We start from the raw sequence: 21,594 nt of genomic DNA, 5'->3' as shown, positions 1-21,594 counted from the left end.
ACACACCTGTTTAGTATAGGAGCCCAACAGTGTAATCCTAATCATGTCTGCTCAGGAGCAAGTTCCACAATGTTCAGTGGGACTTACTCTCAGGTAAGTGGGTATACAGAGGCGCCAGCTTGTGAGGGCGATGGGGGACAGGGGACGTGCCGTCCACAATGTCGGGAGAAGCCAGAGGTACAGCCAAACCTAGCAGCTGCACAGCTTCAATGGCTTCTACTCCACCTCCTCCTGGCACTGCATCAACACTCCTTCCCCTCCGTGGCAGGAGCAGGGGGAGCTGGCCACTATAGCCACTCTGCGCTTGGCTCTGCGCTCTGCCTCTGCACTTTTTGGACATGGGAGCAGCCCCCACCCCCAAAAGACTGGGGCCCCAAGGAGCTGGCGCCCCTGTAGGTATAGGAGCACAGTCTTAATGTTGAAACTTGCTCGTCCCTAAGGGAGAACTCTGCCCAACTTTCCTCACTTTTCTTAGCCTATGATAAACCAAGACACACCAACAAGTCCATAAGTCCCGCCGGGTCCCAAAATGCCCGTGTACCCAATTTAGTTTTCAAAATGCCAACTCACCCCATCCCCAATTAAATATAGAAACATTGCTCCCTATACTGTCAGCGCACTGGCACATCAAGCTCAGTACTGTTTACACGGACAGGCAGCAGCTTTTCCTGGTTCCAGGCAGGAGTCTTCCCCAGCCCTACCCAGAGATGTCAGGGATTGAACCTGGCACTTCCTGCATGCAAAGCAGACACTCTGCCACTCTGCAATGACAGGCACTCCCCTCTTTTTGCTATGAATTACTATCCGCACAACAATTCTCACCACAACCTTTGAAGAGGAGATGGGCAGCTGTGCACCCAGCAAACCTGCACCCTCAGCAATCCAGGTGCGCCTTTAAATCTACATAATACACAGCCACAATTGTGGGGCCAATGGAGGGCATACACTGCATTGTGCTCACCTTCACATGGAGAAAGGTCCTGGTGCTTCAACAGAAGCCCAACAGGCAGAAATCAACAGGTATAACCTTTCCCTAGCATGGGGATACAGTGATGGATAAAGCTTCAGCTACTGGTTTCTACCTGCTATGCATTAGTTAAAGGTACAGAAAAGGGTACTTTAAAAATGCACATGGCACAAACCATAATTCGAACCTACAAAAATAAGGTGGGAGTAATTAGGAAATAAAAGTGCTTTTCAGGGTTCTCACTACAGCATGCTTCCTACAGTTCTTGTTCAAACTGCCCAGCTGAGCATACCCATGAGATTCTATCACTATGCTTAGTTTTACTTATAAAACAGGAAGGGCAACAGATTATCACATATCCTATATCATAAAATCCCATAGAGATCAACAGGTGCCCTGGGAGTATGGACATTGTAATGGGCAGGCTGTCAACCAAACATTTGTTTCCTCTCCATTAATTATGGTTGCAGCCACTTGAAGGCCTGAATAAGATTATGCAACTGATCACACATTTCAGATGAGCAAGCCTTACACAATTGAAAATGAATGAAATGGGTTATGGCATGAAAATGAAAAACTTCATTGTGAATCAGTACTGTACCACTGTAGCACCACACAGTGCCAAGCAAGTACTGTGTCTTGTATTTGGGAGCATTTATGTATTTCTCAATTTATTAAAATGTGTGTCCAAAAACAATAATACTTTTCCTATGGCCTCATCAGCTTCTGTGATTTTCACATACCATGCATTGCAAACAGGTGGTTACAGAAGCCAGGAGAGCTTCTAAACCTGGAGGGGGGGGTAGTTTCAACAATTTGGTAACTGCATCTTTAAAACACCTGTTCGCTAGATACTTTCAGCGAGTCATCGCATCTAACTTTCACTTCAGTGTTCCCAAATATGTTTCAAACCATGGAAAGGAACTACAAATCTGGTACAAACAGATGCACTTTATAACTAAGCTTACAAGGCACCACTAGGGAATCAGAAAAGCATGCTAGCAGAAATCTTTCAGTGTCTGTGATTTTCAGAGATAATATTACAGAAGACAGCTTTAAGCCTATTTGCACCAGATAGGATGAGTTACATCTTCCACTTCTTAGCTGTTGTCCACTGGTAAATTCCACTCCCCCCCCCCAAAAAAAAAAATGCTGAGTAAACCTTAGTAGCCCTAGCAACTGCAATAGAGGTCTGAGCCTGTACAGGGAATCAATTTTTAGGATTGCAAACAGCTACCACAACCCTAAGCCTCACTGGTTCAGATGGCTATCTTACTGTGGTTAGGAGTGCAGGCTTACTTCCAAACAAAAATGCTTCATAATACAACCACCCCTCGAGCCCACTGTAAGCAAGACGGGAAAATGCAAAAGAAAAGAAAATTACTTTCTTTTGCTTAGAAACTAGCATTCCCAGAGGGGCAAGAAAACACAAGCCACAAAACAGCAACAGAGGAATATCTTGGAAGTAATACTGTGGCAGAGCTCTTAACTGAACAAGGATCTGGATATAAATGAAAGATGCAGATGCAGAACTCAGTAACAAATTCTTGACAGGTTTTGTGTATGTGGGTATATAATACATGCATACATATATTATATATGGAGACACACACTGTCACACACACATATGCAACTATCTATCAGATCGAGAAGCTGAGTCAGCAAAGAGCTTCTTACCTGAGCTGATCATGCTGTGCATTCTTTGCTGAGCCAAGAGCTGGTCACGTCCCGAAACTCCATCTGAGGAAAAACACGATTCACTCTCGTAAATTGTCTGCAGCATATTCCAATCAGACTGCACTTCTGCTACATGAAAGATTCATCATCAACCGTTCAGAGGAGTTGGAAACGACCCCTTCTGCTCCTGCTTCCTCCTCCCCAGGATGAGTGGGGTTTAAAAAAACCAAACCAAAAACAATACTAAATGGCACTAAATTACCAACATGTGCATATGTATACGTATAAATGAAATATTTCTATACACAGGGTTTTCTTAAGCATCAACTATGACAGCAATCCAGTTTAAAAACCATTTTACTCTGCCGCAGAAGCTTAAGGCACAATGATACACAGGTATTTTTTTAAAAAAGAAAATAAAACTGTTGATTACTATGCACCTCTCTAGTTGTGTTAGCTGTGCTCTGGAAGCCAAGAGCAGGTGGAGGAGGGATATATTTCTCCCTCAGGTTATTCTTGGGAGTCGAGTGAGAGAAATAAAACCACTTAAAAACAAAAACAAGCAAGCACAGTTTCTAGGGACTTGACTCCCTAGGGGTTTAAGTTTCAATTACTCCCAACCCTGGCAAGTGATTCTTCCTCCTCCTCCTCCTCCTCCTCCTCCTCCTTGATTGCCTGCCTGCCTGCCTGCCTCTCTGTCTCTCTCTCTCTGTGCAAAGTTGGCCGGAGCTTGTGAGAGCTCATTTGCATACGGATCAACAACAGCCTGGCCCACAGGCAACAGAAATAGAACAATGGCTGGCCTGAGCCAAAAATAGGTCAAGCATGGCCAGATGATTGGAGCCTGCATGAATGCATTTAAAAATACCTCAGCTCACCCAGCTGGCCAGTCCCTGTCTTTAAAAAAAGCATAAAAAACTGCAGGTCTCCAGCGCGATCCCCTCCAAAGCGATTACCTTGTCCTAATGCCAAACCTGCCTCTGTCTGTATTATGTGTTTAGGTTACTGTGCCTCCCTGCGTGTTTATGTGTGATGGAGAGAGACCTGCGTTTCGATTGTATTTTTGATGCCCTCGCATCAAATGTGTCATCTTTTGACAAGAGAGCAAAAGAGGAACAGGTCCGTGCTGGGTCTAAAATAATACCGTGGAAGCTTCTGCTCATAAGGTGGCTTCTGCTTCTCCCACGCGTAGCAAACCTATTTTTGTTGCCTGCCTCTCTGGCTGTGTTGCAGAGAGTTGGCTGGAGCCTTACTATCTCGCCGCTCAGTTGCAGGATGTACAGGCAACTGACAACAAAGAAAGAAGCGAAAAAATAAAGACAATAAGCCAGCTGAAAGCCATCGCACCCACCCTCCCTGCCGCGCCCCACTCCCCAGGGAAGGGAAAGCACATCCAACAAGGAATTGTACTTTGATTTCTGAATAGATTGTTCCCGTTAATGTCAGTTTTCAGCTGCAGCACAGCGTGTTAAGCACTGCAAGCTACAATACCCTCCATCTGAGAGGAGGGAAGTGCTAAACAATTTATACTGCAGAGCGCTCTAAATATAAAAGGAAGTGTTGTCTTAAAATAGCTGCTTCCAGAGTCGCATAGCAATGCTTAAAGGTATACACACTGGCACGCCTCATCCTGTCTTTCAGAGCTACTCATGGTTTACACTGCAGGGAGAGGCACAGAAGCCAAGTGGGGATACCAGACCATCTCTAAGCAAATGGGAAGCAGCAGATAACAAAAGCAAGTGTGTTGTTGTCACGTGCATCACTCCAAGTATCATTGCCTTCATTCTGAATGATATGTGTGTGACAATATGCTTTTTGCTTTGGCATCGACTTATACTTAGAAAGGAGCTGGTTCCCTGCTTACATTTTTTGTGCACCTGCTTACATTTTTTGTGCACCTGCCTACACATTTGGATAAAGCTGGGTGCAGTCCAGCCTGCATTCAGTGGTGCCAACTGAGCATCGAGAGGAAAGCCACAGTTCCCGTATCTCTTGCTCTCCACAGCCCTTTCCTCATGTCAAACAATTGTATTCCAGTTTGCTGCATACACACTCAAGAATGGTCACAAAGGTATCATTCAGTACTTTATTCATTTATCTGGAGTATTTCTTTCCTGCTTTATAGCTCCGAGAGCTTCTCAAAGTAGCTTACGCAAGGTCCTCAAAACAAAACCCTACTCAATTCTGGGAAAGGAATGACAACAAAAAAAATTAAAAATCACACAGGATGTCTATACGGAACCAGGATTATTCAGGCTCTTGTCTTTGTTCTTTGTGACAGCATACCAGACAGCATCTCTCACAAAAGATTCCTCTGAGGCCAAGGAGTGGGGTGAGCTCTTGGATCCTCCTCAGCCATGATGGAAGCAGACTTCCCTTTGATGCCAATTGCCAGTTGCCAGGCAACAGTTCCCAAACTCAGTCCACGATGGATGGTTTCTCCATATGTTGTTGGGCTACAATTCCCTGACCACCAGGCCTCCTGGTTGGAGTGAATGAGAGCTAATTGCAATATCATCTGGAGAATCTCCCATTCCTATCGTAGACTCAGGCCTCATCTGCACTACACATTTAAAGCAGTATCGTACCACTTTGAACAGTCATCATTCCTTAGGGAGAGGGATTGATCAAGCCACTGCAGGAATTGCAGCTCTGTGAGGGAAATTGGGGTCTGCTAAGCAATTTTCAGCACCCTTAGCAAACTACAGCTCCCAGGATGCTTGGGGGGGGGAGGGAAGCTATGACTGTTTATAGTGACACAATAATGCTTTACACGTAGAGGGCCAATGGGGCCTCACTTAGCAAAGGAGCCAGCCAATGAAAGACAAATAAATTCACCATGTAGCTTTCCATATATTGGATGTAATGAGATAATGGCCTTGTATGCACAGAACGGAAGCAAACCATGGTTTACTACAAATGGGCAGCATGTGCATGCTGGTCAAATCATGTCTGCTCTGCTTCTCCCCTTTCCCATGGTGGGAAAGAACAAACTACCATGTCGGCATAGCATTATGTGCAAATCAGTTTTCATAATTTGTTTCTTCCAAACAAAGTACAAGCAATAATAAGAACAACAATAATAATAAAAACAAAATAAAAAAATTCCTTCCAGTAGCACCTGGTATCTGAAGAAGTGTGCATGCACACGAAAGCTCATACCAAGAACTAACTTAGTTGGTCTTTCAGGTGCTACTGGAAGGAATTTTTTTATTTTGTTTTGACTATGGCAGACCAACACGGCTACCTATCTGTAATAATAATAATAATATCAAAGAGAGAGTGGGAGAGAATCAAGAGTGAAGTGAATTATGGGTGAAAACATGAGCAAAACTCAGCACCACTGCTGAATGGACAGTAGAGGAAGAGGGCTAGGGCTGAAAGACCAGGGGAAATTGTAGGTGCATGAAGGCAGCTATCCTAAGCACAATATAGGGGACTGTAGCCCTGCTTACATGGCAGGTGCCTGATTTAACAAAATCCATTGTTATGCCTTTTGGTACATGGGTGGGTTTTTCACTAGTGGGTTTTTCAATCCTGCCATGTGTTGCAAATAATGTAGAAAAGAATAGCTGGTCAAAATGCAAGAGACATGTACTCACTCTCCACAAATGCATCTTAAACCAACCCTTTTTTAATATTGCCTGAAATCACCATTATTTAACAAAAATTAGTGGGGCAGACTTGAATAAATAAAGCTCTCTTGTGTACTAGTTTCTTCTCATGCGTGGTTGCTCACAAATCGATATGAAGCAGAGCAAAGTGACCAAACTGTATGGATCACTCTTTCTAGTGACGTCAAGACAATCTAAAATGTCACTGTGTCCTCTCACTGGGTGTGAGTGGCACCTAATCTCTATATTCTAATGTGGAACACAGGAAAATTACAGAGCATGGCTATCCATAGCAGGAACAATTCAGCAGGAGCTTATCTATATCCCCCACTGACAGAAATGAAAATCTAGGAGTGTCTTTGTGCTGCACCCATTAATTTAAGTGGAACCTATTCAGAAGATCTTCTCAATGGGCTGTGCATTTGGATTTGCAGGAAATGAAGGTAAGCTAGCAAAGGGAAAGCTAGCTTTATTTATTTTCCTTAATTGCTTTCTCCCACCATGACAAAAGGTTCCGGTAACTAACAATCAACTCAAAACAGAGGCAGCACTGTTTCAAAACTCATTGTTAGTTCGAAAACCCAGGTTATGCTACTCTGTTACCCTCTAACTGCCAAATGTCACTAATATGGTGCCCATGAGTGCAAGAGCACTCTTGAGGTCTTTCCCTGGTGCCCACTGGGTCTTTAGGTCCCTAGGCCATAAGTGCATACCCTCCGACATTTCTCTGATGAATATAGGGACGTCCCGTTCCATAATGGAAATTGTACTATTTATACCCAACACATCTTACTGAGTTGCCCCAGCCACTCTGGGCAGCTTCCAATATATATGAAGACATAATAAAGCATTTTAAAAACCTCCCCTATACAGGATTGTGTTCAGGTGATTTGGGTGTTGGATAACTCCATACCCTCCAACATTTCTCCAGTGAAAGCAGGGATGTTCTAAGGAAAAGTCAGACATTCTGGGATCAAATCAGAAACCAGGGTGGCTTCTCCAGATCAGGGCTGTCCCTGGAAAATAGGGACACTTTTGGAGGCTCTGTAAGTGGTGAGGGTGCTTACCCTTTTCTCCCTTGAAAAGTATGTAGACCTGAGGAAGGAAGCTGGAAAAGTGACACTCTTTCCCACTTATTTCAGCTCTATGTCCCTTTCAAACCTCGGATTAATTCTACTGGATCCCAGAACTCCTGGAAAAGAAAATGTTTATGTGTGGGTTCTCTGTGTGTCACTCTCTGTGGCGAGGGCTGATCTATGGGATGGGGGAGAGGGGGAAAGAAGTCCATGGAAAGTGTGATGCCCATAGCACTTGCTCACAAATTTAGGTTGTGTCCATGGGCCTAAAAACATCGTTGTACCCCATGTTAGATACTACTGTCCTTTGGCAGCCAACTTTAAACTATTAGCAGGCTAACAAACCCTTCCCAAGAACCAGAAAAATGGGGCAGGTCTGGTGTCTTGGGGGTGTGAGCCTTCAGATGGCAGCTCAAGTTGGTACCAATCTCTCAGCTTTACTCAGCTCTCATCCTTTTCGAAGCACAGTCAGGTAGCAGAGGCCTGCTTCAAATGAGGCATACATGCCTGCAGGTGGGAACTGAATGGTAAATTGAACCACAAATTCTAGAGCACTGAATTGGATGTCTATCCTCTACAAAAATTATTGGCCTAAAGATTTGTTTTCCAGATTTGTTGCATACTTGATAAGCTAGCAAACTGTGTATCTGATACTGAAAAGTTTTCAGTAACATTTTATACATGCTTATTCATGAACATAACATATGGTCTCAACACTGATTTCTGTAAGATTATTTTTCTCCAGACTTTGACTTTCAAGTAACTTTCAAACCTCTGCTCTTCCATGAAGCTTACTGGGTAGCTTTAGGCAATTCATCTCACCTTTCAGCTTATCATGGAGTTATTTTAAGGATAAACTAAGCCTAAATTGTAGCCTGCTCTGTATAAGAAATATAAGACACGTAAGCAACTGAAATTACAAATCATTCAATAACCTTTGCATGGCAGACTAGAGTAATCAAACCTGAATTAGAGGATTGGGGAGAGAGGTGTGGGGGAAAGACAGTCTTAAACAGCTCTGAGACTAGCTGTGTCTCCTAAGGATATTTGAGCGTGTGAGATTTTCTGCATCATTTGACCTGCTAGGATAATTACTAACCTGGTGTTATTACCTCCCCTTTTCACACTGAAATACTTCAAGGTATTTTTATCTTTGGGGAATTTGTGGCTAGTTTGCATGATTCATTTGCTCTGCAAGGGAAAATAACATGGTGCAAAAATAATAGAACAGTACAGAGTTGGAGTGGCGAGCAAAGCTACCTTGCACTTTTTTTCCTAACAGGTGAAGTGCAGGAATGCACACAATGAGTTTGGCAGCAGTGTGGGGACAGGAAAGGTCCCAGAGGACATATCCATCTCTGAACCCTCTTTGCAAGAGAAGCTACCTTATTCATACTTTTCGTATCAACACACAAACTAAGGAAGAGCTGTCCCCATTAGTCGATGGCGTGGTGGGATTGTGCCGCTCACCTGACCTCTTTTCAGCAGCATCACTGCTACATGCTGGTACAGAAAAGGAGGAGGGAAAGGCAGTGGTGAGGTCAGCACACTGCAAACATGACAGTGAAGCCAAACTGGCATTCCTCTTGGCACATTCGCACCACTCCCCCTCTCTTTCCCAGTATGCAGCAGGAATGTAGGCAGAAGGAGGTCTGGTGAGTGCTGCAGCTCCACCACATACTGGATATCCTTTGAAATCTGCACTTCTCTGAATTTTGTGATGCAGTTCTTCAACCAACCAACATGTACAGAAATGCATCTAGTAGACGAAAATGTGCACCAAAGTGTGTATTTGTGAAAATAACATACAGAAAACCATTGTTTGCAAAAATACGTATATTAGTCAAAGTTGCATACCAATATGTGTTAATTCAGAGAAATGTAGAAATATTTGCACAAGGGTTGTTTTTTTAAACAACAACACAGAAATTGCTGTGGAAATATGGAAAACTGAATTTAGGATTGAGAAAAAATGAGAAACTGAAAGAAACTGCCTGAGACCTCTGGATATAGGGCGGTATATAAATTCAATAAATAAAAAATAAACCAAAATGGGCAAATATACCCCTCCCTAGTAGAAGCAGCGATCATAGAATTGTAGAGTTGGAAGGGACCCTGAGGGTCATCTAGTCCAACCCTCTGCAATGCAGGAATCTCAACTAAAGCATCTATGACAGACGGCTATCCAAACTCTGCTTAAAAACTTCCAATGAAGGAGAGTCCGCCACCTCTCATGGGAGCCTGTTCCACCATCAGAGAGCTCTTACTGTTAGAAAGTTCTTCCTGACGTTTAGCTGGAATCTCCTTTTTTGTAACTTGCATCCATTGGTTTGGGTTGTGTGCTCCAGAGCAGGAGAAAACAAGCTTGCCCCATTTTCCATGTGATATTTGAAGATGGCCGTCATACAATACAATGCAGCTATAATCCCTCTGGTTATGGAATCCTGCTTTTCCTAGCAGTGTCGATGAGGTGGAGGTGGCTTTGAACCCAAAGAAATTGCTTCTCCTTCTCCTCAAGATTAGTCCCATTGAACAACTTACATGCTAGCTCAAGGATGTGGAGGAGCTGTGGCCTTCCAGATTTCGTTGGGACTTCAACTCTCATGAGCCTCTGTGTAGCCAGTGATCAAGGATGATGGGGAATTGGAGTCCAGCAACATGGAAAGCGCTTCAGTTTCCTCATCCCTGAACTAACTAACTAACTGGAGCATGGTTAGTTAGTTACTCAAGTTAGTATGGCAACTCAGACACGGTTGTTCTTGCCTCCACAATTGGATGCAGTAATAATAATAATAAGTTATTATTTATACCCCGCCCATCTGGCTGGGCTTCTCTAGCCACTCTGGGCAGCTTCCAACCAAATACTAAAATACAGTAATACATCAAACATTAAAAGCTTCCCTAAACAGGGCTGCCTTCAGATGTCTTCTAAAAATCTGAATATTGCAGAAGGAGAATATTACTGTCCTGCTTGCTAGTTTCCCACAAGGCCTCTGGTTGGTCACAGTGACAAAGGGATGTTGGGCTAGATGTGCCACTGGCCTGATCCAGCAGGACCCTTCTTATGCTCTACCAAAGTGCAAACAAATAGCAAACGTTGCTTCTTCCTTGGGCCTCCCACCCCACTGTGAGAAATAACAGATCAGGGTGCCATCTGAGAGGCCTCTTGGCTCCGCCATTGCTTGGCCACATTGGATGCTTCCTTCCTAGCTCAGATAAGACACAGTTAATTTCTCTGGGCTTTTTAGAGTTGTGATTAAGTTTCTGGGAACTGTTTTCTCCTTGCTTATTCATGATTTTGTGCTTGATTCTCTCATTGATTGGAGTAATGCTCTTTATGGACCAACAAAAGAGCTTGTCATTTCCCACACGCTCCAGCAACAAGAAAACATAACAACTCTGAACTGAATCAGTCTTTGCCCAGAATTTAACAGCCTGGGTCCTACAGCTCACCCTGCATTTATAGCTAACACAACAACAATAAACGTGTGAGGCCCACGAAGCCAGCTGGATATGCAGTAGTTAATGCTTATAGGCGCACTGTTGCCAAGCCAGTTCACTGAAGAAGAAGAAAAAACAACAATCAAGAAATTGGTAGGTTATATAAAAAGATGAGCATTGTGGCATCATGGAAGAGGTATGCAAGCGACACCTAGCATATTATTGCTTTCAGCTCCAGCTACTCCCGTGCTGAGCTCTACAGGCATGCTGCTCAGGATGTGGAGAAGAACGCTGGCAAGAAGCATTACATCGCATCTCAGGAATCTCTCCAAATGTTTTCCTTTCCACATGTGATAAATAGTGCTGCAATTTCCTCCTCGTTTGATTTAAAGAAAATGCCAAGGTTCCAAGGTTATAGAAAGCCCACTGCAGACTGAAACTTGAACTCTACAACTTTAGCTACCTGGGAAGGGAGTCAAGGATTTTTTGCCACAACTGATCATACATTGTAAAATATGATGGCTAGAAGGGGCACATCAGTAAGTCCAAATGTTGGCACTTGCAGTTTTGAAAATTGGATAATGATCTATTTACAAAAATGGGCTGTAGCATGACAACCTCACAACAGAAGGGAGGACTTTTGTGGGGTGGGGGCTCCACAAAACTCCCTAAAATAAAACTGCATTTGCTGCACCACCGAAAGTGAGCCATGATGTAGCCAGGCAGGGAAGCCTGAGAGTCACTTCCAGATCTTGGGACACCACACCTGAAAATGCTGTGTCTCGGCTATCTCCCTACCCCATTTCTGATGGTGAAAGGGCCCAAAGCAGGACTGCAAAAGGAAGGTTTTGGGGCAGGCTCATACGGATGAAGGTGTTTCTTTAAATTGTCTGAACCTGGTCCTAAAGTCTTTACCACTTCTCTTGTGAATGAACAGGGTGGTGGCTGATATAGGTCCCTTTCTTTCCAGTGACATGACTGATGAGGGGCATAACTGCACCATTTTGTGTTCCTGTCTCTCTTTCTGCTCTTTAATATGTGGCAGCCATTTCGTGCTATTGAACAAACACACCCTGAAGCTATTTTGTTAGGCCTTGCCCCTTTCTGTGCCCACAATACTTTCTCAACATTCCAAATCTGCCCATTGGCCCCCAAAGGTGAGCAACCTCTGAGTCAGTGATTGTCCTACCTGGCATAAGCTATAAAATGCAGAACACATTTTAAGGGGGTCTCCTATGCACCTGGAATGCTTTGTTCCATCTTGCCTAAATCCACACTTTGACACAACTTCACTGCCCTCCTTCACCTGTGATAAAAGCTGGACACTACAGATAGTCCTCTAGAACTGGGAATACTGGGCACAAAGTTGCTGCTGTGATTGCACAGTATAGTAGGGAATTAATAGGCCACTGGCGCTCATTGCCCCACTCCCAAACCCAGCATATTTATTTCTCTATTTCCCATCATTCTCTGTAGCAGGACTTGTATTCTGAAAATGCAGATTACTTCTATGTAACTCATAGGAATATATATATATATAGCCCAACTATAAGCTAGTTTCAAAACTGCAATAAAACTCATTCCACAGGGCAAGTTAGACTGGCTGAAAATATATTTATATGTGAGGATAGAAATAAATATTAATTCTTTTGTGAAAGGGGTTATAAATAAATATCCCTGAATAGTAAAGCTACAAGATCCAAGTGTTTTATTGTGCCACCTGGAGACAAGAGCTGACAAGGTAATTGTTAGTTTCCTTCTAAATCTACCACAATAAAGAGGTCTATTATGCAGAGCTGGTGCACAGCTTATTGCTGCTTCAAGTGCTAATGAAGCCTCTGAAGGCAAATTTTATTGTAATAGTGTCACGGCAGGAATTCATTGCTCATGGAACTTTTCAGCAAAACCAATGTATTAGCAGTGTAGAATAGCTTCTTTTATTACTAGCAAACACTCACGAATGAACATCGTTGGTTCACGTTTTGCTTTGCTAATATTTGTCTATGCACAAAATTTTAAAGGCAGGCATAGTAAACATCAAGGGGCACGATCCGACAGAACGCACTCATGTTTAACAGTGAAATTCTAACTGTGTCTACTCAGAAGTAAGTCCTATTGAATTCAGTGGGGCTTACTCTCAAGTGAGTGGGATTGAGACGGCATGCAGCCTGTCATTTCCTTGCTCCTGAGAAGATATGGCACTGTTCATGATTATTTTAGCGAATGAACCCTCCTGTCCCAGATCTATGCAAACTACACCTCTAAGGGCTTTGTTATTGTGGTGCTCAGCAGTAAACTAAACCTGATTTAAATAGCATCTATTGGTTATTTCTCTCCTTCCCTTTCAGTCCCTGTGTCCCCCCATAACCTCTGTGGAGAGTCAGGGTGTCTTCCAGAACAGCCTGTGGGGGGATGATGGAGGAAGGGGAAACCCTCCAATGTCTAGCAGAGACACCTTGCATGAGATGTCTCCACCTGCTTTGGTGCAAATTCCCACTCCTGCAGTGCACTGTAGTTCATGAGCCCCAACGCTGTAGAGAGGGTTTAGGGGGTACACAGGAGAGAGGAAGTGCTAGTTGTTTTAACTTCCTTCTACTCATGCAATCTCATTGTGGTTTCCTTTTCATTGTTCATTTTAATGGATAAAGTACAGAAAGCCTAAAGCCATGGATTCATACTTATAGCTCTGACAACTTTGTTGAGATTTCTATTCCACCTTAAGGAGCAGATGTGTGGAACTGTTGCATGTCACATGTCTGTTTACATTCCAGCATAGCTTGCTGGGAACTTCCGCTGTGTGTATAGCTTTTGCTTTTTCCATTCTCTCTGAGAAGATGAGAGAGAGAGTGAGAGAGAGAGAGATGACATGTTTCTTTGTCATGATTTATGATTAATAAATCTGTAGTTGTAGTATGCTTCCACAAGCCTCACGCCTATTCTGTGTGTGCAATTCGCTCTGCTGATAGTATGCCCTGGCTCTGAAGCCCGGGTCGCTGATTTATGTCAGAGCAGAGGCCGATGGTCTTCGCAGCGGGACGGCTGGAAGGAAACGGCCCAGCTGGGGCTTGCCAGCTGGCCTCCCGGCCTTCTGCATGCCAACACTTTTATAGGTACCCTGAATGTGGACATTATTGCAACTACGTGTACAACATATATTGAACAGTTTTGCCATCGTATTGTCAAATTTGCATTTGCAAACACAAGGTATGACACAGCTGAGATTCAAAAAAAATCAAGTAGGATCCAGCTTGTTGGCCACACATTGACATAATTAACTGATAGTAGTGTCTATGTTTAAGGAGCAATATACCTCTGGTATCTGAATTCGAGGGGCACAATGGATCCATGGCACTATCTTCTCCTGGCTGTAAACATTTCTGGGACATTACTTTTGGCCACTTGGAGGCAGAATACTCTGTTCATTCAAAAATGACAAATCTTGTGCTGATGCATTGCTCTGTCCTACATTGTTAACTATTCTAACAATTTTATTTGGAAAAGACTCACCTCCTGCTGACAGAAGAGCACTGCTAATCTTAGGACTTTGATAGATGGGCAGTATATGCATGCAATAAATAAAATCTTATATTTCAGGGTTTTTGTTTCGTTTTTGTTTTACAACCCTTTATTTTCCTTTTTGTGCTACTTTACTTATTTATTAAAAACTTTATTTGCAAGCACTAGAGCTTAGCAAGGGACAGCTGTTGAGTGGAAATAAGCATCCCTGTTTCAGGAGACATGTATGATGCCATGCCTCTCATAAAACTGTCCCGTTGTAAATATACATATCTGAAGTGTTTCACTCTAGCTAAACCCTTTGTGGAAGAACACCTTGTAAGGCTCTTCTAAATGGCACAACCTTAAAAGCTCTGGGGGGCCATAATTCTGCAAACTGGAAGCCAGTGCAGACAGCAATTCCCTGAGCTGAACGCAAATCTAGGAAGTCTGCTACCAACAACAACAATGAAATTCTTTCTTTTATTATACTGTCTAGATTTTAAAAGGTGGGCAAAGCTAGGTAATATGAACTGTAATGACTGATAAAGATATAGAGCATTTGAAAATGCATTGCATGGGAATGGGCTGATTTCTCTAGCCAGGTATTCTGCCTTTTATAGTGTCTAGAACCAACATTTTTAGGAAATGTGTTATCAGAGCAGTCATACTTTCCCAGCCACAGCAGTTTAAATTGCAACTTCAAAGCTTTTGTGCTGCAGAAAACCTCTAGGGCCAAATAATAATAACAACAACAATAAATACTCCTTTCTTGGCCATGTGATTGTGGGGACGTGTTGGCTAGGATACAAAGAGTGAGGTACATACAAAAATAGTTACTTTTTAATTGGCATGGAGTTTATTAATATTACTGTTTTGAAGTACAGGAAACTGCTACATCCTCTAATTCCTGCTGAAGGAGGCAATGCTTGCTGTTAGGGAAGACTCACCAGTGTACGGTAAATTTCTTTTAAAAGCAAATGAAAGAGGAAATGAATGAAAAAGGAAATGAAGGCAGCCCTGTTCAGGGAAGTTTTTAATATTTAATGCTGTACTGTTTTTAACATTTGACTGGGAGTCGCCCAGAGTGGCTGGGGAGACTCAGCCAGATGGGTGGGGTATTATTATTATTATTATTATTATTATTATTATTATTAGCCATCATTTATTTTAACTTAAAGCTAAATGTAAAAATAAAAGCGAATGTGAAAAATTGTGGGGAGGGTCATTGGTGTTAGTTTTTCACATTCATCTTTGTCCAATGTGCCTGAGGGAGGGGTGCAAAGTTTCCAAATCCCACACCATTTGGATGCAAAACACTGAAGTTGCAGGCAACAGAAGACAGGATAGGGCTCCTTTGAAATCAATGGCAAAACAAAGGTAAAAAACGAATGCAATTACAAAAAAAAAAACAAAAACAAAAACAAAAGATGAAATGAAATTTGCTTGATAGCGGGGTTTTAACAATTGTGTTGGGGGCAAAAAATCACAGAGTTTGAAGAGCAAAAGGGTCAGCAGTTTTTGTGCTTCCTATACCCCCAGCATCACTGCCTAAGTGCCTTCAACTAATTCTGGCATCAAGTAGCACTGATACTAAAACTGCTAAAGGAGACCTTTTCACAGGCTGGCACCCTTCTGTGGCACATACAATTATTTGTGATTAAGCCAAATTTCAAATTAAAGGAAATGCTACACTTAATAAACAAGGAATTAAAAAATCAATGCACAACACAACTGAGTAGGAATAAACATTTACGTCAAACTTGCTTGATCCCCAAGGAAAAATTATGTCCTTATTATATCACTGTGAAAATGAGCTCTGAAGTTATGTTCCCCTCCAAGGAATGATTATTATATTCAAAATTTATCCAGGATTTGCAGTTGCCTAGTAGCTAAAATACCTTCACCTGGTACAAACTGACTTTAAAAGGTCCCTGTTGACAACTTTAGGGACAAAAACGAAAACAAACAAACAAGAAACATCCCTCTCAAGCTGTATAAAAATGAGTCACATGCATTTTCAAGTTCAAAAACAAGATATTTCTTTCAGATTTTTCCTATAAGCCATGTCCCTTTATAGCCATTTTCTTATCTCTTTCAGTAATAATTGTAGTCAGAGCTATAAGTATGACTCCATGGCTTTTAGCATTATATATAAGCGCTGCTTTTTTTGACATATGGGAATTTTAACATAATCTAGCTTGAGTCTGCAATATAAATGATGCTGGGGAACAGTGATTTGCTCTATGACTGTTCACAGAAAAGTGAGGTACACATGTTAAGATAAATAAATGTTGTAGCTTATCATACATCCGAGTAGCCCAAAATGGTGTTGTGTATATCCAGAGCGCACACAAAGCAGTAGCTTCCATATCTCCCCTTTGAAGACATGTGGAAGTTCTTAGGATACATGTCTTAGGATGGAAGTAGGAGAGAAAGAAGGGAAACTTCTTCCTTTGGACACTACACAGGCAGTGAGAAAAGCAGATGTTTCACATAGTTTCCCCTCTTCATCATAACTATCCTGGGCTGCATCGAGACACATAAAAAAGTGTTTCAGAAAAACGCGTTGTAAACCTCGAAGTGGGAAATCACATTGGCAAAAGACAGAACTCCACAGCGCCATGTTGTGTCACAGTGTTATAATGCATAGAAAACACTTTTTCTTTACTAATGTAGCTGAGTCGCTAGCAGGCCTTTCCTGTGGTGGCTCCCCACCTTATGTTTTTAATATTCCATTGGTAGCCACCTAGAGTGTAAACCCAGCCAGACGGGCAGGATATAAATAAACTGTTGTTGTTGTTGTTGTTGTTGTTGTTGTTAAATGCTCTCTCCGGGGAGGTTGCCTAGTGCCTTCATTACATATATTTAGGTGTCGAGCGAAAACATTCCTCTTCTCCCAGTCCCTTAGCTAATTAAACAATCTATAGCCTTTAAAAATATTGGGGGGGGGGGAGTTACTGTTTCGTTTGTTATTATGTTATGTATTTTGGTGTTTTTATACCAGAAACCACCCTGTGATGATCAGATAAAGGGCAGTACATAAAATTAATAAATAATAATAACCACCACCAACATCCTTTGGCTTCTACTGTCCACCCTGAACCTAAGGAAAATAAAGCACAGAGTAAAATTGTTTAGAGATATATGGGGGGGGGCGTTAAAATGACTTAATGCAAAGGCATCCTTCTAATGTAACCTGAGCATTATTTGGTGAGCCAAATAGCCACCCTTAGGCACATGCCATTCCCGGCTCCTTTATACACTTTCTGGGTAGGTAGCAGCCACAGATCAGTAGCACAGCCCATGGTTTGCATGCAGGAGAACCCAGCTTTAATTCCTGGCATCTACAGGTAAGGAAAGGCCTGCTGCCTGAAACCATAGAGAGCTGCTGGAGAGCATAGACAACTTTGAGCTAGACTAGAGGGGCCACTGCTCTGACCCCAGCTTCCCATGTTCTATTAGCACATCATTGGAAAGAAACAAGATACTCTCTCATTTCGGCCAAAGAGAGCTGTAGGATTTTGAGCTTTAGTTAATTGCTTAGAAAGCAAACGAACATCTGCATTTACAGGTCAAAGGATAACTTTTCATGTGTATATGCAATTGTTTACTGTTACTAAATGTAGAGATGGTTCCATTGCGTATGAAAGTACTCAGAAAAGTACCCGAGGGGATTTGAAAGTAAATATTTATGAAGTTCATCACAGAGAGAAACACTGTTGTGTATACCAAGGGCTGCATTTTCAAAGGATGGATTTCAAGTGCTTAGGAAGGATTGTTAATGACAGGCTCGCCTGCGTGAGTCAAGTTATGGAGTTATTTTAATAGGTTTCTTTACATGAAAAACAAATGAAAAATGAGGATAAATGAAAAAATTCTGGTTTCTGTTGAGTGCATTTGTATGGCTGCTCAGAAAATATTTAGATGATTCTGCTCATAGTATCATCGCTGCAAGGGCATCTGTATAGAAGCCTCTCTGCAGTTAGGGCTTTATCTTGAAATGTGGGGGTTCAAATGTGGAGAGGGTCTTTCACTAAAAGCATAACTTTTCTCTAACAGTTTTCAGAGTAGCCATTTTAGCCTTTTGCAGCAAAAACAACAAAGTCTTTGTGGATTTGAGTCCACTTAATCACATGCACCTTCAAGGTGCCACAAAACAATTTGGATGTTGTTACTCAGTAGTAAGGAAAAGACACTACTGGATGTTCTTGAGAAGAATATTAAGGCAGTAATGGACCCTGAAGGTGAGACTCCAATACTTTGGCCACCTCATGAGAAGAGAAGACTCCCTGGAAAAGACCCTGATGTTGGGAAAGATGGAGGGCACAAGGAGAAGGGGAAGACAGAGGATGAGATGGTTGGATAGTGTTCTCGAAGCTACCAGCATGAGTCTGACCAAACTGCAGGAGGCAGTGGAAGACAGGAGTGCCTGGCGTGTTCTGGTCCATGGGGTCACGAAGAGCCGGACACGACTAAACAACAACAAAATGGACTCTTGCTCTCCTGAGTTTTTGAAATTAAAAGAGCTTGAAGAACCACCTTGTCTCATACATACCAACAACTTCGCTCCATGTCCCACCACCACCTCAGGTCTGATAGATGGCTTCATGATATATAGGGCCTCCTTGGTCACTGTGTCTCAGCAGTGAAATGTCATACATCCACAGACACCCACTCACACCCCGGAATGTCAATTTAGTACAATATTTTTCTGTGTTCCAGCTCATGATCAAAACCCAGCTTTTTAGGAAGGCTTTGGAAAATGTGATCAAATAGTTAAGGGCAACGTTGTTTGGCTTTTCAGTTGCTGTATTGATCTCTGATTGCTTTTAGCCACCTTGAAAAGCCAGATACAGTGGTATCTTGGTTTACGAACTTAATCCATTCCAGAAGTCCATTCTTAAATCAAAGCGTTCTTAAACCAAGGTGTGCGTTCCCATAGCAGCGGGGGACTCAATTAACAAATGGAACACACTCAACAGGAAGCAAAACATGTTCTGCTTCCAAGGCAAAGTTCACAAACCAAAACACCTGCTTCCAGGTTTGCAGCATTCTTAATCCAAGTTTTTCATAAACTAAGGTGTTCTTAAACCAGGGTACCACTGTATTTGACAGAACAGTGCAATATGAATCCTTTAAAAAATAATAAAATAACTACATAAAAGTATATCTATGAAAGAGAAAAGAAAGGGCATGAGGAGAAATTCAATTGCTTTTCTGTTTACTAACGAAAACTCTCAAACCATTATGAGCAAGACTCCCAATGTTTCTTGCTATGTTGTCATGAACTCTTCTGAGACCTGACTGGGGAGATGGGAAGAGGATGACTAGATCCTAAAGGACAGGGTGGATTTACCTTTCCAACTCCATTTTCTCCTTCTGAGACAGAATAGAGAACTTCTCTATTGTCATGTTCCTCATCTAGTGACAGGAAGAAGTGAGCAGATTCTGCCATTGTGTTTGTGTATGTTCCCCCAGAGGTAGTAACCCTGAAGCTTCTGGCCTACACTATAGAGATCCTATATATTACAGGCAAATGCTGGAGTGCATCAATGCCATAGGATTAAAAAGAACTAGAAAAATGTTTGATGAATGTTTGGCATTCAGACTGTCAGCAAACAAATAGAAGATAACAAATGGAAATCAGAACTATTTTCCTGCTAATGCATCTGCCAGAACAGAATGGAACAGAACATAGGGAGGATACCCAACCTGTCTCTCAACCAGTATCCTAACGACATCCTGTGATAGACAGATGGGCAGGACAATCCACTGTCAAAGTTGGCCTGTGAAGATGGGGCCAGGTTCAACATTTGACCCACAAAGTCAAAAGGGCTTCCCATCTCTGTTATAGTGGATAGCACAGAAACAACTATGACAACACAGTTAAAGCACAGCAAAGCAGCTCTGAATGGGATTGGCACAGCTTGTTATGATCCCTGGCCTGCTGTTGTTTGCTTTCTTTCAATCAGAGGCAGGAGACAATGTCAGTCATTCGGGATGTTTATGTTAAGCAGGTTTTTGTTATTTACAGATAAATAGACACACACAAACACACATGCTGGACACTTTTAGTTAATTTTTAAATGCTAAGTTTCTTTAAATTTTCCTATTAAAATACATATTTGATTATGTAAAAGGAAGATTAAAATGCCATTTTGTATGATTTTTTAAAGTTCCCTTTTGAGTTCATCTAGTTAAAATTCCTTTTAGCAAAAGGCCCTGCTGTACTGCTGGGCACTATAATGTCCACCACTTATTATCATAATGTGAAATTGCTCTGTAGTAACATATTGCCATACATAGCGCAACATAGCATTTAGTGCATCCTGGAGTAATTAAGAGTAGACTTGAGAAAACAGGCAACAGGTAAAAATAGGCAACAACGAAAACACAGTCACAACATTATGGTGGCGCATTATGTCATTTAGAAAATAATGGTAGGGATTGTTTTATTGCCTCCCCCCCCCCCTTTTCATAGCACCTTCACTACTAGAAAAAGAACTAGGATGAGAATAAACAGAGGTAGAAAGTAAGTGGAACAACAACAGCATATTCCCATAAACCCAAGCATTGGCAACAATTCAGTGAAATGTTCCTGCAAAATGCAGACATCGGCACGTAAAACAACACTGCAAGTTTTTCTTTCTCAATAATAATTCAGTAAATCTGAGTGCGGATCAAAGAGGAAATTGGTGTTCTTTTTTTTAATAGCCCTGAAACAGTATGCTCCTTTCTAATGATTAAAAACTACAGTTAAAAGCAAGAAATACAGATCTTAGTTGGCTACGGAGTGATAAAGAAACACAGTCCACCAACAAGACTGTGTTCCAGATTCCAACTCCACATCGGAAACCTCAACTCTACTCTTGTTCTTTGGACTTCCCTTTAATGTTCTTTAGCAGAGATTTTCCAGCATGGGTTGGTTCAATGGGTGCCAAGTAACCTTTTTGACCCACACCAAGTATTAAAAATAGATTGGTAGACAGGCTGCATACACACTATACCTTTAAAGTACATTTAAAGCACAGTCTTTCCCTCAAAGAATTCTGGACACTGTACTTTACCCCTCAGAGAGTTACAATTCCCAGCAACTCTTAACAAACCACAGTGCCCAGAATTGTGTGTGTGTGTGTGTGTGTGTGTGTGTGTGTGTGCGTGCACACACACTTTAAAGATATAGTGTGTACACAACCTTAGTGAGCAAACTGCACTGGAAACTGTACCCTTTAGTACCCTCAGAAAAAAGCACTGATAATCATAACCATCCTCCTCATCTACAACAGTGTGTATGTGTGTGTTTTGGGTGGCCAATGCCTTC

At 42.1% G+C, this 21,594-nt stretch overlaps 1 protein-coding gene across 8 annotated transcripts in view; it reads right to left on the bottom strand.

The window, feature by feature from the left end:
• Window positions 1-21,594, bottom strand: part of HDAC9 (histone deacetylase 9) — a 425,839-nt gene that overhangs the window by 265,467 nt on the left and 138,778 nt on the right. For 5 of the 8 annotated variants that reach the window (XM_081881910.1, XM_081881911.1, XM_081881909.1 and 2 more), the window contains one exon: window positions 2,645-2,707. In XM_081881910.1, the coding sequence (XP_081738036.1) occupies window positions 2,645-2,707 (63 nt within the window). Of the gene's footprint in view, window positions 1-2,644; window positions 2,708-3,084; window positions 3,248-3,600; window positions 3,624-3,788; window positions 3,842-21,594 lie in introns of those variants that run through there. The other 3 variants (XM_081881912.1, XM_081881914.1, XM_081881913.1) reach the window with 3 other exon arrangements.

The sequence above is a fragment of the Podarcis erhardii genome, assembly GCF_964252035.2.
Source record: "Podarcis erhardii genome assembly, chromosome: 12".
In the NCBI taxonomy this organism is placed as follows: domain Eukaryota; kingdom Metazoa; phylum Chordata; class Lepidosauria; order Squamata; family Lacertidae; genus Podarcis; species Podarcis erhardii.
This window is presented reverse-complemented; position numbering and strand designations above follow the sequence as displayed.